The 16202-nt window shown below is 39.9% G+C and overlaps 1 protein-coding gene across 1 annotated transcript in view; it reads left to right on the forward strand.

Annotated features, from left to right (window-relative positions):
* Positions 1-4856, forward strand: part of LOC132394355 (endothelin receptor type B-like) — a 43907-nt gene extending 39051 nt beyond the window's left edge. Inside the window, exon 8 of the mRNA XM_059970398.1 lies at positions 3156-4856. Coding sequence (XP_059826381.1) covers positions 3156-3308 — 153 coding nt within the window. The 3' untranslated portion in view covers positions 3309-4856. The remainder of the gene's footprint in view (positions 1-3155) is intronic.
* The last annotated feature ends 11346 nt before the right edge of the window (positions 4857-16202 follow it).

Raw genomic sequence — 16202 nt, forward strand, 5'->3', positions numbered from 1 at the left:
GCCACCATATAGAACCTGAGATTTATTTTCTTGTGGGCAGTCGGAGTAAATGCAAGAAACACAATAGCATCAATGAAAGACCACACCTAAAAGGATGGACAATCAATCAATATGCTTAAAAGAAAAACTGTTCAAAGACAAAAGGAAAATAATAAATAAATTAGGAATAAATATTGAGATGAAGAGTTCTTGAAAGTGGGTCCATCGGTTGTGGGAACATTTCAATGATGGGGTGAGTGAAGTTGAGTGATGTTATCCCCTCTGGTCCAAGAACCTGATGATTGAGGAGTAATAACTTCCTGAAACTCACAGTGTGGGCCCTGAGGCTCCTATACCACCTTCCAGATGGCAGCAGTGAGAATAGAGCATGGTTTGGATCATGGGGGTCCTTGATAATGGATGCTGCTCTCCTGTGACAGCACTCACTTTAGGATATTACCCATGGAGGATATTACCCATGGTGGACTGAGCCAAATCCACCATTGTTAGTTGCTTTTCTGTACAAGGGCATTGACGTCTCCATACTGGGCTGTGATACAACCAGTCAATATACTCTCCACCACATATCTATAGCTATTATTCAAAGTTTTAAATGTCAAGTTAAATCTTCAAAAACTTCTAAGAAAGTACAGACACTTTCTTTGTAAGGGCATTAACATGCTAGCCCCAGGACAAATTCCCTAAAATGATAACACTTTGAGGAATTTAAAGTTACTGACACTATCCACCTCTGATTTCCCCCAATGAGGACTGACTCACGAACCTCAGGTTTCCTTCTTCTGATGTCAATAAACATCTACTCCATCTTGCTGACATTGACTGAGAAGTTGCTGCTGTAGCACAGCTCAGCCAGATTTTTGATCTCCCTCCTATCTTCTATTTCATCATCTATGATTTGGCCATTGACAGTGATCTTGTTAGCAAACTTGAATATGGCATTGGAGCTATGCTTAGCCATACAATCATAAGTATAAAATGAGCAGAGCAGGGGGCCAAGCACACAGCCTTGTGGTGCATCTGTGCTGATGGAGATTGTGGAGGAGTTGTTGCCAATCCAAACTGACTGGGATCTGTAAGTGTGGAAATCAAGGATCCAATTGCACAAAGAGGTATTGAAGCCAAGGCCTTGAAGCTCATTGATTAGTTTTGAGGGGATGATCATATTGAGTGCTGAGCTGTGGTCAATGAAGAGTACCCTGATGTATGCATCTTCATTGTCCAGAATGTTCCATGAAAGAGTGGAATGAGCGGATGAATGGCCTCTCAAGCTTGTCTCAGCATTCATTCAGAATTAGCCGATCTGCCCTTGGTTACTTCTCTTCAGTGACAGTTTCCCATAATCATGAACTCCCTGATCTTACAAAAAATTATCAACTTCCTTCTAAAATACCTGCCATGATCTAGCCTCCAAAACTGTTAGAGATTCACCATTTGCTGTAAGAAGAATATCAGGGGAGTTAAATTTGAAAAATCATATAAAGCAAATCATTACTCCACAATTATTCCAAAGTCTTAAAAAACCATAAATATATTACGTAATATCTGATATAAGTAAGCTATATTGGGCCATACTAAGCAAACTGAATGAGAACTGAATGTCCTTGTTTACAATTCTAAGTGTAAAGAGTTATTTGTTCTCAGCCAGGCCGGCATGGTTATTGATGGTTTGAAAGATTCATGGGTGATAGGCAAAGAGAATACTAAACTTTGTTGAGTGCCTCTCTCTCTAGTAACAGATGAATGCATGGTTAATACTTGCTGTGGCTGTAGTCTGTCTTCAGTTCCAATTGAAGCAGTTAATTTCAAACTGCTATCATTTGTTTGTGTAAACGCTAATATTGGCGTCTTTGTTAAACTGTTTCACTACTGTTCCGGTTATCCACAGTAGAATTAAAACTTCAAATGGAGCTCCCAATGTTCCTATGTGGGTATTTCAGCTTAACAATTAAGGTGCTGGACTAGTATTCAATTGCCTTGACTACCTATCCGGAAGCTGTTGGTTCAAATCCCAGCAATGAACTAAATATGCAATGAAAAACCCACATCAGTAATGTTGACTACAAAAATACTGGATTATCATAAAACAACTTGGATCCACTAGTGTCTTCAAGGCACTCCTTACCTGGTCTCTCCTGTTTGTAACTCCATGCCCATTAATGGGGCTTGAATTCATCTGACAAATACTTAGTACAAGTAACCTTTGGTAATGAACTATAGAGGCCACTACTACTAATAAAGTCTCCATCCTCCCCATCCTCTTCCCATTAAAGAATATATTAATGCATAGACTTAAAGTAATTCAACCTGCTTTATTTTGCATACAATTTATTGGCTGCACATTGTGAGTGCATGGAATTCTTTGGAACACTGGCACTGGAGCATCAGATAACCCCTACTGAATTGCTTAACTACATGAAGCATTAATATGTTATGACTGGAATTGTAACCTACAATAAAGAAATTATTATAATTTGCAAATAATATGCATCCCTTAGAAGTCATGCAAATGGCTTGAATAGTTATAGTACCTCAGCAACATCAGCAAGTGTTTCTAGAGACATAATCACAGTTAATGTTAGGGATGGTAAACAGTGAAAGTCAAGAAATTAATTTGATATTTTTGCAGCTAACTCAATAGCTATCTCAACTATTTATGCCAATAAATGTTGGTTTGAATAGAATAAGCAAAAACTTGGTATCTTGGGGATATAACATAATCGGTAAAAGAAAGGGGTGAAAGCCAAACAGGGTTGTTCTTACAAAATAACATCACAGGCACAGTGGACAGAAAAACATCTTTCCTTTATGCACCATTCATTCAGATATTATTATTTAAAGGAATCATGGAGTTGCATTGGGAAAAAGCCAGACTGTTGTCATCTTGCCTTATCAGCTCAACTCTATGGCATGTGTGTGAGAAACACTTAAAACAGCAGGAAGAGAGTGTAAAATAAGTACAAGGGAAAGGAGAAAATTGAACTATACTCACTGGGCCATTTCCCCTATCAGCTCAGATATTTGAGCAGTCAGATGTTCTGGGTCTTAGCAATTCCTGAGTAAAATAAGTAACTACTTGTTTGCATAGCTCTTCTCTAGGTTTCCTCATGGATCTACCACATTAGGAGTTATAAAATGTTTTTTTTTGTTACATACAGTCCTGCCTATGCTGCTGGTTCCAGAGGAAGACAATAATGTATGTATTGCCCTTGGATGAGAAACAGTCCTGCATCAAGTGGAAGTCAAATGGATTCGATCATGGTCTGAACCACAGCAATTCACGTTCCAGTAATAAATATAGTTCAACATAATCCATGTTCTGTACAACCATCTCAAGGAAGAATACAGACTCTTCCTAATACTCTACAGAAAATGTTGTCAACACCACCAAGAAAGTCAATTGTTGTAAATTGTAGTCTGTCCTCAACAATATGACAGATATGGATGTACATTCCAGGTACAGATTTTAAGGACTACCATCCTGATAATCACTCACAATGATTAAGCATTCACTGCAACATGAGAAGTAACTAAATTAGAATTAAAGCTGGGACAGGCCCACCGACTGGTGAAGGCATTGTTAAGGCACTTGAAGGGTCTGAGTCGGCACTTTCAGGTCATCAGAAAACCCTTGATTATTAAATGAATCCACTGCAAAGTATATTACTGATTAATGAGCCTGAGATGACTAGCTTTCAATTAATAAGGATTACATGTGAGGAAGTGGTCAGCAGTAAACTAAGTAGGATATGCCACATTTCCAAAATTTTGCATGCAATGTTTTATTCCTTAAATACAACTTGGGCCGGACCCAAACCCTTTTCACTTTATCTGCATCTTAGTTATTTGGCTATTATACACGATAAAGAAAATGGTGTTATGTCTTCAGTGATGTACATCCACCTCAGAAAAGAAAGCAAACTTAGCAAAGTAATTGAATAATAAACATTTTAAATCATTTTTCTCAAAAGTAAAACATTCATTGGTTGAACTGAATATATTTTAACACATGGCAGCATTCTGTAATGATGATTTTAATGCCACGTCCTGTTTCAGCAGATCTAGATTGAGTTGCTTTACTTGGATGGGTACTCTACTCTTTGACTATCCTTATTTAATAAGAAACTGATTGAAAGTGGGTTGGAAATTTAGCATTTGCAGAGAAAATGTATATGTGAGTATAACAGAGTGTTTTAGATTTTGCTATGAACAGCAAAGAGGAAATTTTCCATTGAGTTGCCTTTCAATATTACAATTTATTCAATATACTGTGTCTTTCTATTTACAATCATTGTGACCACTATACTACAATCAAACCTCAAAATATAACTGCAAAATGCTTGATTCCAAATGTCATATTGTCAGCAAATTGGATCACAATTCTCTTTTTTTAAGAATGTGCATTTAACTCCAAAATTTTGCAGTATTATTTTTATTAAAATTTTAAATGTATATTTTTCAAAAATCAATTCAAACTACACCAATGTTATTATTGAAAACTTAAGTACCAGCTATATTTCTTGTAAATAATGTTTATACTATATGTGTCCTTCAATTATTTAGCTACAGTACAGTTCAGAACATACATTGCCCTGGCCACAGTTTGAGTTCCAGCAAGCATCTCTGTTTTATAATTATAATTATGTTATAATGCAGTCTGTATTAAAGCAAGTGATTGCTGGAGGTTCAAGAATGTGACAGTGTTTCTGTTTTCTTGTGCTAAGTTTATTACTCTTTACTGTATATTTCTCATAATCAATTCTTATTTTATTGCACAACGTGTATGTGTGTTTTTTTCTTATGCATTTAATGCATTTGAAATGTGAATGGTTTACAAAATAAATTACAGTTTATCTGTTTATTCTTTGCTGGAAGTTCATACCTTTTCCTTCACTGAAGTTATTCAGTCAGCAATTAAACACCGTATTTTGTTTTCTGTATGTCACTCAACACCATTGGTATATATTGGTACCAATGACAAAGGTAGGAAAAGGGAAGAGGTCCTGAAAACAGACTACGGGGAGTTAGGAAGGAAGTTGAGAAGCAGGACTGCAAAGTTAGTAATCTCGGGATTACTGCCTGTGCCATGCGACAGCGAGAATAGGGATAGGATGAGGTAGAGGATATATACGTAGCTGAGGGATTGGAGCAGGGGGCAGGGATTCAGATTTCTGGATCATTGGGATTTCATTTGGGACAGGTGTGACCTGTACAAAAAGAACAGGTTGTACTTGAATCCCAAGGGGACCAATATCCTGGCAGGGAGTTTTGTTAAGTCTACTGGGGAGAGTTTAAACCATTATTGGTGGGGGGTGGGAAACGAACTGAAGAGACTGGGGAAGAGGTGGTTGGCTCACAGATAGAGAAAGCTTGGAAACAGTGCGAAAGGGAAGATAGGCAGGTGATCGAGAAGAGGCGTGCTCAGACCAATGGTTGAGATGTGTCTATTTTAATGCAAGGAGTATTGTGAACAAAGCGGATGAGCATAGTGCATGGATCAGTACTTGGCCATTACAGAGATTTAGATGGCTCAGGGACAGGAATGGTTACTTCAAGTGCCAGGTTTTAGATGTTTCAGAAAGGATGGGGAGGGAGGCAAAAGAGGTGGGGGCGTGGCACTGTTGATCAGAGATAGTGTCACGCCTGCAGAAAAGGTGAACACCATGGAGGGATTGTCTACGGAGTCTCTGTGGGTGGAGGTTAGGAACAGGAAGGGGTCAATAATTTTACTGGATGTTTTTTATAGGCTGCCCATTAGGAGCAGATTAGGATATTGAGGAGCAGATAGGGAAACAGATCCTGGAAAGGTATCATAATAACAGAATTGTCATGATGGAAGATTTTAATTTCCCAAATATCGATTGGCATCTCCCTAGAGCAAGGGGTTTAGATGGGGTGGAGTTTGTTAGGTGTGTTCAGGAAGGATTCTTGACACAATATGTAGATAAGCCTGCAAGAGGAGAGACTGTACTTAATTTGGTATTGGGAAATGAACCTGGTCAGGTGTCAGATCTCACAATGGGAGAGAATTTTGGAGATGGTGATCATAATTCTATCACCTTTACAATAGCATTGGAGAGAGGAACAAACAAGTTAGAAATGTGTTTAATTAGAGTAAGGGGAATTATGAGGCTGTCAGGTAGGAACTTGGAAGCTTAACTTGGGAACAGATGTTCTCGGGGAAAAGTACAGAAGAAGTGTGGCAAATGTTCAGGGGATATTTTTGTGGAGTTCTGCATAGGCACATTCCAATGAGACAGGGAATTAATGGTAGGGTACAGGAACTGTGGTGTACAAAGGCCATAATAAATCTAGTCAAGAAGAAAAGAAAAGCTTATAAAAGGTTCAGAGAATTAGGTAATGTTAGAGATCTAGAAGATTATAAGGCTAACAGGAAGGAGCTTAAGAAGGAAATTAGGAGAGTCAGAAGGGGCCATGAGAAGGCCTTGGTGGACAGGATTAAGGAAAACTCCAAGGCATTCTACAAGTATATGAAGAGAAAGAGGATAAGACATGAAAGAATAGGACCTATCAAGTGTGACAGTGGGAAAGTGTGTATGGAGCTGGAGGAAATAGCAGAGGTACTTAATGAATACTTTACTTCAGTATTCACTATGGAAAAGGATCTTGGTGATTGTAATGATGACTTGCAGCAGGCTGAAAAGCTTGAGCACGTAGATATTAAGAAAGAGGATGTTTTGGAGCTTTTGGGAAGCATCAAGCTGGATAAGTCACCAGGACCAGGATGAGATGTATTTGGGTAAGTTGCCAGGATCGGATGAGATGTACCCCAGCCTACTGTAGGAGGCAAGGGAGGAGATTGCTGAGCCTCTGGCGATGATCTTTGCATGGGGATGGGAGAGGTTCCGGAGGATTGGAGGGCTGTGGATGTTGTTCCTTTATTCAAGAAAGTGAGTAGAGATAGACCAGGAAATTATAGACCAGTGAGTCTTACTTCAGTGGTTGGTAAGTTGATGGGGAAGATCCTGAGAGGCAAGATTTATGATCATTTGGAGAGGTATAATATGATTAGGAATAGTCAGCATGGCTTTGTCAAAGGCAGGTAGTGCCTTACGAGCCTGATTGAATATTTTGAGGATGTGACGAAGGATTTTGATGAAGGTAGAGCAGCAGATGTACTGTATATGGATTTCAGCAAGGCATTTGCTAAGATACCCCATGCAAGGCTTATTGAGAAAATAAGGAGGCATGGGATCCAAGGGGACATTGCTTTGTGGATCCAGAACTGGCTTGCCCACAGAAGGCAAAGAGTGGTTGTAGATGGGTCATATTCTGCATGGAGGTCGGTCACCAGTGGAGTGCATCAGGGATCTGTACTGGGATCCTTACTCTTCCTGACTTTTATAAATGACCTGGATGAGGAAGTGGAGGGATGGGTTAGTAAGTTTGCTGATGACACAATGTTTGGAGGTGTTGTGGATAGTGTGGAGGGCTGTCAGAGGTTACAGCGGGACATTGATAGGATGCGAAACTCTGCAGAGATGTGGCAGATGGAGTTCAACTCAGGTAGGTGTGAAGTGGTTCAGTTTGGTAGGTCAAATATGATGGCAGAATATAGTATTAAAGGTAAGACATTTGGCGGTGTGGAGGATCAGAGGGATCTTGGGGTCCGAGTCCATAGGAGGCTCAAAGCAGCTGTGTAGGTTGACTCTGTGGTTAAGAAGACGTATGGTGTATTGGCCTTCATCAATCGTGGAATTGAATTTAGGTGCTGAGGGGTAATGTTGCAGCTTTATAGGACCCTGGTCAGACCCCACTTGGAGTACTGTGTCCAATTCTGGTCATCTCACACAGGAATGATGTGGAACCCATAGAAAGGGTGCAAGGTAGATTTACAAGGATGTTGCCTGGATTGGGGAGCATGCCTTATGAGAATAGGTTGAGTGAACTTGGCCTTTTTTCCTTGGAGTGAAGGAGGATGAGAGGCGACCTGATAGAGGTGTATAAGGTGATGAGAGGCATTGATCGTGTGGATAGTCAGAGGCTTTTTCCCAGGGCTGAAATGGTTGCCACAAGAGGACACAGGTTTAAGGTGCTGGGGAGCAGGTACAGAGGAGATGTCAGGGATAAGTCTTTTACGCAGAGAGTGGCGAGTACGTGGAATGGGCTGCCGGCAACGGTGGTGGAGACGCATACAATAGGGTCTTTTAAGAGACATTTGGATAGGTACATGGAGCTTAGAAAAATAGGGGGGTATGTGTAAGCATAGTAATTTCTAAGGTAGGGACATGTTCAGCACAACTTTGTGGGCTGAAGAGCCTGTATTGTGCTGTAGGTTCTCTATGTTTCTAACACCACTGTGTCCTTGGACTGTAGCTTAACTAATTACACAGGGAATATTTAATCTAGTAGCAATGATTTATAGAATTCATCATGGAAAATACTGGACATATTCAGGAAGATGTTCAGAATTCTTAAATACCAGACAATATTCATAAAACAAGAATATAAGTCTAAGGCAGATGGAAGATTATGATAATACTTCCTGTTATTTCCAAATTTACTGTGATACAAGTATCTCCCTGGGGTATTATATATTTCAAATCCAGCTGTTGAGTCTGGACACAGAACAGGAAGCCTTGATTATCAATGGAAATTAGTCTTCAGGCCTTGTCAGGGTTATCTGCTTGTATTGGTCATGCCTGCACAGCCAACTCACCCAGTGTGGGATATTAACCAGCAGGATTTCCCAGTGGCCAATCATTTTAATTCTGTTTCTCATTCCCATTCCAACATGCCATGGCCTTCTCTACTGCCACAATAAGGCTACTCTCAGGTTAGAGGGAAAGCACTTCGTATTCCGTCTGAGTAGCCTCAACCTGATGACATGAACATTGATTTTTTAACTTCTGGTACTTCCCCCCCCTTCTCTCTCTTTCCATTCCCCATTTCTTCTCCCTTCCCCATTCTTTCTCTTTTTTTGCCCCTTATCTTTACAGCACCTGTCCATCAGTTCCGTCTGGTGCCCTTCTTCCTTCCCTTTCACCCACTCTCCTGTCCTATCAGATCCCACCTTCTTCAGCCCTTACCTTTTCCACCTATCACCTCTCAACTTTTCACTTCAACCTTCTCCCAAACCCACCCACATTCATCCGCCCTCCCCATTGGCTGTCATCGATCACCTTCCAACTTGTACTTCTTCTCTCTCACCTTTTTATTCTTGTTCCTTCCCCCTTCCTTTCCAGTGCTGATGACGTGTCTCAGCTTAAAACATCAACTGTTTATTCCTCTCCAGTCTGATCTGCTGAATTCCTACAGCATTTACCCTGTGTTACTCTGGATTTTCAGCCTCTACAAAATCTTTTGTGTTTGTTTGGGATATTAATGATAGCCCACCTGTTGATCATCAGGAGCAGGTAACAGAGTGTGGCTGTGAAAGAATACAGGAACACTGCTGCTTCTCATTTTGTAGGAAGATTTATTTGCTAATTTTAGCAAATGCATCTTTTGGTAGTGGCCTCCAAAATAATTTGGCATGACAATCTGTTAAATGCCAAGCATCCACTTAATATGCAACACAAATCACAGGAGGAACTCAGCAGGCCAAGAAGCATCTATGGAAAAGATTAAGCAGTCAACGTTTCAGGCTAAGACCGTTTAATAGGTGCTACTTTCAAATCTAAGAACTGACATCTGGATTAAGTGAAAAAAAAAGCCAAATTTAGGCAGGGAGGCCAATATTTATGCAAGTTCTGTGGTTGCTGATATACCAAGCTTCTACAGTATATGCTTCATTTAAACCCAGGAAACACAGCAGCACGTCATTTTCTAATTTTCTAATTATCATTAAACTTTTTTTTTTAAATCTGTTAAATCAATAGTTCCTGCAAACTAGATTGTGTAAATCCTCATTTTTCAGTGATGCAATTTGCAGTAAGAGAATGTGAAAGAAAGCCAGAGACATATTTGGGTAAGAGTAGTATAAATATAGTGGGCACATATTTAATGAAGGAAAATAGAGTGTCCTTGTCCCTTCTCTGATAGTCACTAACTTACTCCATTTTATTCTCTAGGGGACCATTTTTCCTACCCGTGGCTGCAGTACAACTAATTCTGATTTAGAACAAGTAGGAGGAATATTGTCCATTTTGATCATTTGCACCATCAGTCAAATCATATTCTCTTTCAATTTTATAAAACATCTCATTGTTTACATTTCTTTTCAAATTATCACTAACTCTTTCTCTCAACATCCCTTTGCTGTTCTCAGATCTGTAATCCACTCTAAGCATTATATATCATCTCACCTTCATTAATACCATCCTTATGAATCTGATTACTTCCTGAAATAGACTTTATTTAAGCCCAGGAAAAATTAGTTGCTTTGTCCTCTGGCCAGTGCTAATGATATACTAATGTCAACAGCGCCCACAACAATAGATGATGATCTAATAGAAAAGTGTCATCCTGTATTCACTTATCAGAAGTGAATGAAGATTATCACAACCATACACAAGTAAATGATGTTGTAAACCCACTGGACAGCAATTAGGAACAGGAACATCAACTAATTATCTTTTCCCTGACCTTTGGGCACTAGAGTCAATTGCACCATCTTGCTTCTCTGGGATTAGTTAACTCTGTAAAAGCCAAAAATCAACACACAGTGCCAGATAGTTTATAAAGACACAATGAGAACATGCATTCAGTAGCCACTTTATTAAGTACACCTGAACACCTGCTAACGGAAGTATCTAATCAACCAAGGTTGTGGCAGCAACTCAATGCATAAAATCATTCAGAATGGCTAACAGGTTCAGTTGCTGTTCAGAACAACATCAAAATCAGGAAGAAATGTGATCAAAGTGGCTTTGCTCATGGAATGATTGCTGGTGGCAGACTAATTGGTTTGAGTATCTTACAAATTGCTGAACTGGAATTTTCCGCGCACAACACTCTCTAGAGTTTACGGAGAAATGTAGGAAAAGCAAAACCATCCAGTGAGCAGCAGTTCCATTGGTTAAAATGTTGGGTTAGTTAGGTCAGACCAGAATGCCTGGACAGGTTCAAACTGACATGGACGTGACAACAACTCAAATAACCATGCAGCAGTGGGTGTGCAGAAGAACCTTGAAGTGGATGGGCTACTGCAGCAGAAGACCACAAATATATACTCAGTGGCTACTTTGTTAGGTACAGCAGTACCTAATAAAGTGGCCACTGAGCGTATAATCAATTTACAAGAGCAGTTATCCTTACCAGCAGCAAGAGAAATAATTGATAGCACATAAAATGTGTATTGTTATTCAGTACATTAATGTTGGTGACAATACTAAGGAGTACTAAAACACGTATAGCACTCGCTGGAATATAAGATCTGGTTCTGCTTTGTCTTTCAGTGAGATTACAGCCAATCTGTTAGCTAATACTACAGGCTTTCCCAGTGCACATACAACACTGGCATTCATCCAACAATGTGGAAAATTGCCCAGATACGTCCGGTCCAGGCAGGACATATCTACTCTAATTACCACAATCAGTTTACTTCCAAACAAAGTGATTGTAGCTGTTATTGACTGCATATTCGCTGTTTTTTTTTGTTGAATAATAATTGAATCTCTGATGCCAGGTTTATTTTCTGTAAGGACAGCCACACTGCAAATTTCATTAGTGCCTTGGTCCCAAGATGGGCCAAAGAGAGTGAGTGTTTTTGATATCAAGACAGAATTAAGGCGTGGCATCAAGATGCCTTGATAAAACTGAAGTCAATGGACAAAAATGAATAATGTTTCTATAGATGGATTCATACAATTGAGCAAAGGAGGATGATAGCCGTTATCAGGCATCTGTCATCCTAGCCCCTGGCTATTGTCGCAAGAATTCCGCTGGCAGTGACCTTGGCCCAGTCACCATCAGCTACTTCATCAATGAACTTCCTTTTACAACATGAGAAGTGACAATGATTGCTGTTGATTGTACAATGTTCATTCCATTTGCAACTCCTCAGCCAATGCCTGTAGACCCTAGACAACATTTAAGGATGGATTGTTAAGTTACAAGTAACATTGGTGACAGGAGGAAATGGTTATTTCCAACATGAGAGAATCTAGCCACCTATCCATCCTTGATCTTCAAATACATTATTATAGCTGAATTTCCCACAAGTGACCAGTAATTCAGTATGACCAGCTATACAAATACTGTGGCTACAAAGTCAGGTTAGAGTTTGATTATTCTGTAGTGAATGGCTTTCATCCTGAAACTTCAAGGCATTTCCAGAATATACAGGCACACCTAGGGATCGTGATGGAACAGTCTCCATTTGTTTGGTTGAGTACCTCTCCAACAACACTCAAGAAGCTCAGCACCTTTCAGGCCAAGCAACCCACTTGATTTCCACCCCAAATCTTAATTCCTTCCACTACTATACAGTGGTATGTATCATCTATAATGTTCCTTGTAGTTACACATCCAGGTCACTCTGACAGCGCCTCTCAAACTTACCTCTACTATCAAGAAGGACAAATACCAGAGGTACAAGGGTAAATCACGAGTGCAGTCGTACGCCACCCTTGCAATTATATCACTGTTCTTTCAATGTTGCTGGATATAAATCTTGGAGCACTAACCCAACGTAACTATGGGAGTATCTTCATCAGAAGTATTGCAGCTATTCACAAAGATTATCTCAGCAATTAAGAGTGAACAATAAGTGCTGAATAACATCCAGATCCTAAAATTGAATAAATAAAGATGCTATACATTTACCATATATTATATGAATAACTTGGCTGGAGGATTCAGGGTAGGCACCTTGAAATCATTGCAATGATCAGACTGATATCAAATTCAGATAACTATTAGCAATAGTATAGACAAGAAGCAGAGCAAAATATGCTACATTTTGGCTCCATGCATAAGCATACTACATTTGCCATAGCCTTTGGGTTCAAAGCAAACTTATTATTAAAGTGCATATGTGTTAGCAAATGCTACTTGAGATTCATTCTCTTGAAGGCATTCAAGAGAAATAAAGAATAGAATAGAATTTACAAAAATAAACTATATATAGAGAGAGAGAGAGAGAGAGAGAGAGAGAGAGAGAGAGAGAGAGAGAGAGAGAGAGAGAGAGTAGACATATATATAAAGAGTATTTGAAAGTGTCATAGAATTAGGTTAGAGTTGTGGTGAATGAAGTTAGGAACACCAGTTCAGGAGATTATTGGTTGTAGGGTTTTCTTAATGTGTACAATTGTTTGTTGTTGAAGGGTTTCATTTGCAAACTTATATTGTAAGTTGTTTCTACATATACACGAGTTGTCCAACATATTGATGCAGTTACAAAGAAGGCATGACAACAGCTATGCTTCATTAGGAGATTTAGTATATCACCAAAGCCACTTGCAAATTTCTGCAGACGTACAGGTACCATGTATTTTAACTGGCTATATCATCATCTGGGCTACTGCACAGAATCAAAAATAAGCTGAAGAGAGTTGTAAATTTAGTCAGCTCCATCATGGGCATTATCCTCCATAGTATCCAGGACATGTTCAAGGAGTGATGCCTCAAAAATGTGGTATCCATCATGAAGGACCCCCATCACCCAGGTCATGCCCTCTTCTCATTGCTACCATCAGGAAGGAGGTACCGAAACCTGAAGCCTCAACGATTCAGGAACAGCTTCTTCTCCTCTGCCATCAGACTTCCGAATGGTGATTGAACCTGTAACACCTTGGGAAAGGTGTCACTGCAAATGTAATGGTCTTTCTGTAGAAGCAGTGTTTGGGTTATTTTGAGTGATAACGGATGCTTTGGAATGTGAGCCGATCAATGACGGGAGGGTGTTTCCTGCTGTGCGCCTAACACCAGGGTGATCTTGGTCTTTTGTTCTGTGCCAGCAATAATAAAACTGATTCTGATTGTTTTTGCATGGTTTAACCCACTAAAGATGAAGTCTTTATCTCCCTTTGTACCTCATTGTGGCTCTTAAGGCTGATTTATACTTGTGTGTCGCATCTACGCCACAGGTACCACATACCCTACGCTGTATCCTACACCGTAAGGTGACGTGCACCTCTCCAGAAAAGTTACTCATGTGTTGTGGCAATGCAAACCGCAACAACTATGATTGGTCCGCTTGGTAGCATCGCATTTCCTCCCATACATTTCCCGTTGCTTCTTATGCGCCATGTCTGTACACCGATGAAAAATCGAGGAACCAAATTGTCAAATCTACCTGCCGACATGCGAAAATATTTGAAATGTATTTCCTCGTCCATGTCTCTCACAAAGAAACTCAACACAGTGGCATAGTAACCCCACTGCCAACTAGCGTTTTAGCGCACGCCAATGCATGCTCGCTACAGCGTAGAGTGACGCAGAAGTGAAAATCAGGGCTACAGTACGCACAAGTATAAATCAGCCTTTACAGGTGATATTATTTATCTGCATTGCATTTTTTTCTGTAGCTACAGCATTATATTCTGCATTCTGTTCTTTTTTACTACATTAATATACCTGACATGATCTGCCTGCATGGCATCTAGATAATAGCTCTCATTATATCTCAGTGGATATGACAGCAAGTAAACCTCTTCCAATACCCATCCAAAATACGACAGCCTGTGTTTTATTCTGCAGGCAGCCTCAGAGAAATATTGTCCTGCACTCTGCAAATGACCCCAGCTGTCTCTGTCCCAGCAACCTAACTGTCTAATCTCCTGTAGTTATCACTGCTTTCTTTCTGTTTACATCCACAGATGCCCCTCTGGGTGGTAATACTTCTCTGCTTGTGAGATGCGTTGGAAAGGTTATGTTTTACACTTGTTGTACAGACAGTAATAATATAGTGCTTTCCATACTGCAGTGTCTGTCCTGCAACATGTAATCAAAAAAAGAATTTACCAGCTCTCTCATTACAATTACAACTTGCTCAATAATTAAGCTGTTGTTGACCCTAAGGCTCCCCTACATCATCCACTGTAGCATTTGTAACTTGGAATTACATGCATTGCTTGCTTCAGTTGTTTCAAAACCTGCTTGATCTTAAGAGTTTTGAGGGAGTCATCCTTTAGAACTTATAATTTCCTGTGAAGCCAACATGATCTCCTGTGCTCTCTGCTGAGAACATCCACATCGGCACTCACAAATTATATTCGTGTGGTGATTTGGAGCTAGACAGTTCCTTACTCATTTCAGTCTAAATGCAGTTGACTGGTGACAGTGTATTCAAGCACCTCCTTTCACACTTGGCCTATCATTTGATTATTGGTTTTCTCCTCTTCAGATCCCTAAGGACCGATTTAGTCTTTCATCACACTTCAAAGAAAACCCACAGGGCATCCTATGCAAAGCAGGCTTTGATACCAGACCTTCCCTTCTTCTGATCTGTCCGAATTTCCTTCCTTTCCAGTTGAATCCACACAAAAGCATGCCTCATATTGGTTAATTGCTTACCCTTAGTCAGTGGTTTGATAAGGTTAATGTTGGAATGCAGTGTACACAAATGGTGTATAAATTCAAATAGTATTACTGCAGATACAAAAAAGAACAGGGATGAAATTGCTCTCATGAAAATACATTAAAATTACACAACTGAAGGGAAAAGCTACAGAATAAAACTGAACTTTCAGGTAAACTGTTCATTTAGTCCTGATGCAGGCTTTCAACCTGAAATGTCGACAATTCCTTTCCCTCTGCCAGTGCTGCTTGACCTGCTGACTTCTACAAGCAAATTGCTCTTACTGTAATGTACAAATACAAGAGATTCTGCAGATGCTGGAAATTCAGAGCAACACAAACAAAATACCGGAGGAACTCAGCAGATCAGTTAGCATCTATGGAAATGAAGAGAAGTTTTGGACTGAAACCATTCTTCAGGCAAGGAAGGGGAAAGATGCCAGAATAAAAACGTGGGAAGAAGGAGAAGAAGGTGATATATGAGGCCAGGTAGGTGGGAAAGGAAAAGGCTGGAGAAGAAGGAATCTGACAGGAGAGGAGAATGGACCACAAGAGGAAGGGAAGAAGGAAGGACACCAGGGGAAGTGATAGACAGGTGAGGAAAAGAGGTAAAAGGCCATAGTGGGGAGTAGAAGAAGTGGTAAGAGGGAGGAAAAAGTACCAGAAGGAGAAATCAATGTTCACTATAAGATGATATCCTAACCTGAAAAATACTGATACCTGGTAGAATGTGCTAAAAGTGCAATATGACAGCAAGAGTAACTGTTTCAGAAATTCCCTTG

Source organism: Hypanus sabinus, chromosome 5 (genome assembly GCF_030144855.1).
Source record: "Hypanus sabinus isolate sHypSab1 chromosome 5, sHypSab1.hap1, whole genome shotgun sequence".
In the NCBI taxonomy this organism is placed as follows: Eukaryota; Metazoa; Chordata; class Chondrichthyes; order Myliobatiformes; family Dasyatidae; genus Hypanus; species Hypanus sabinus.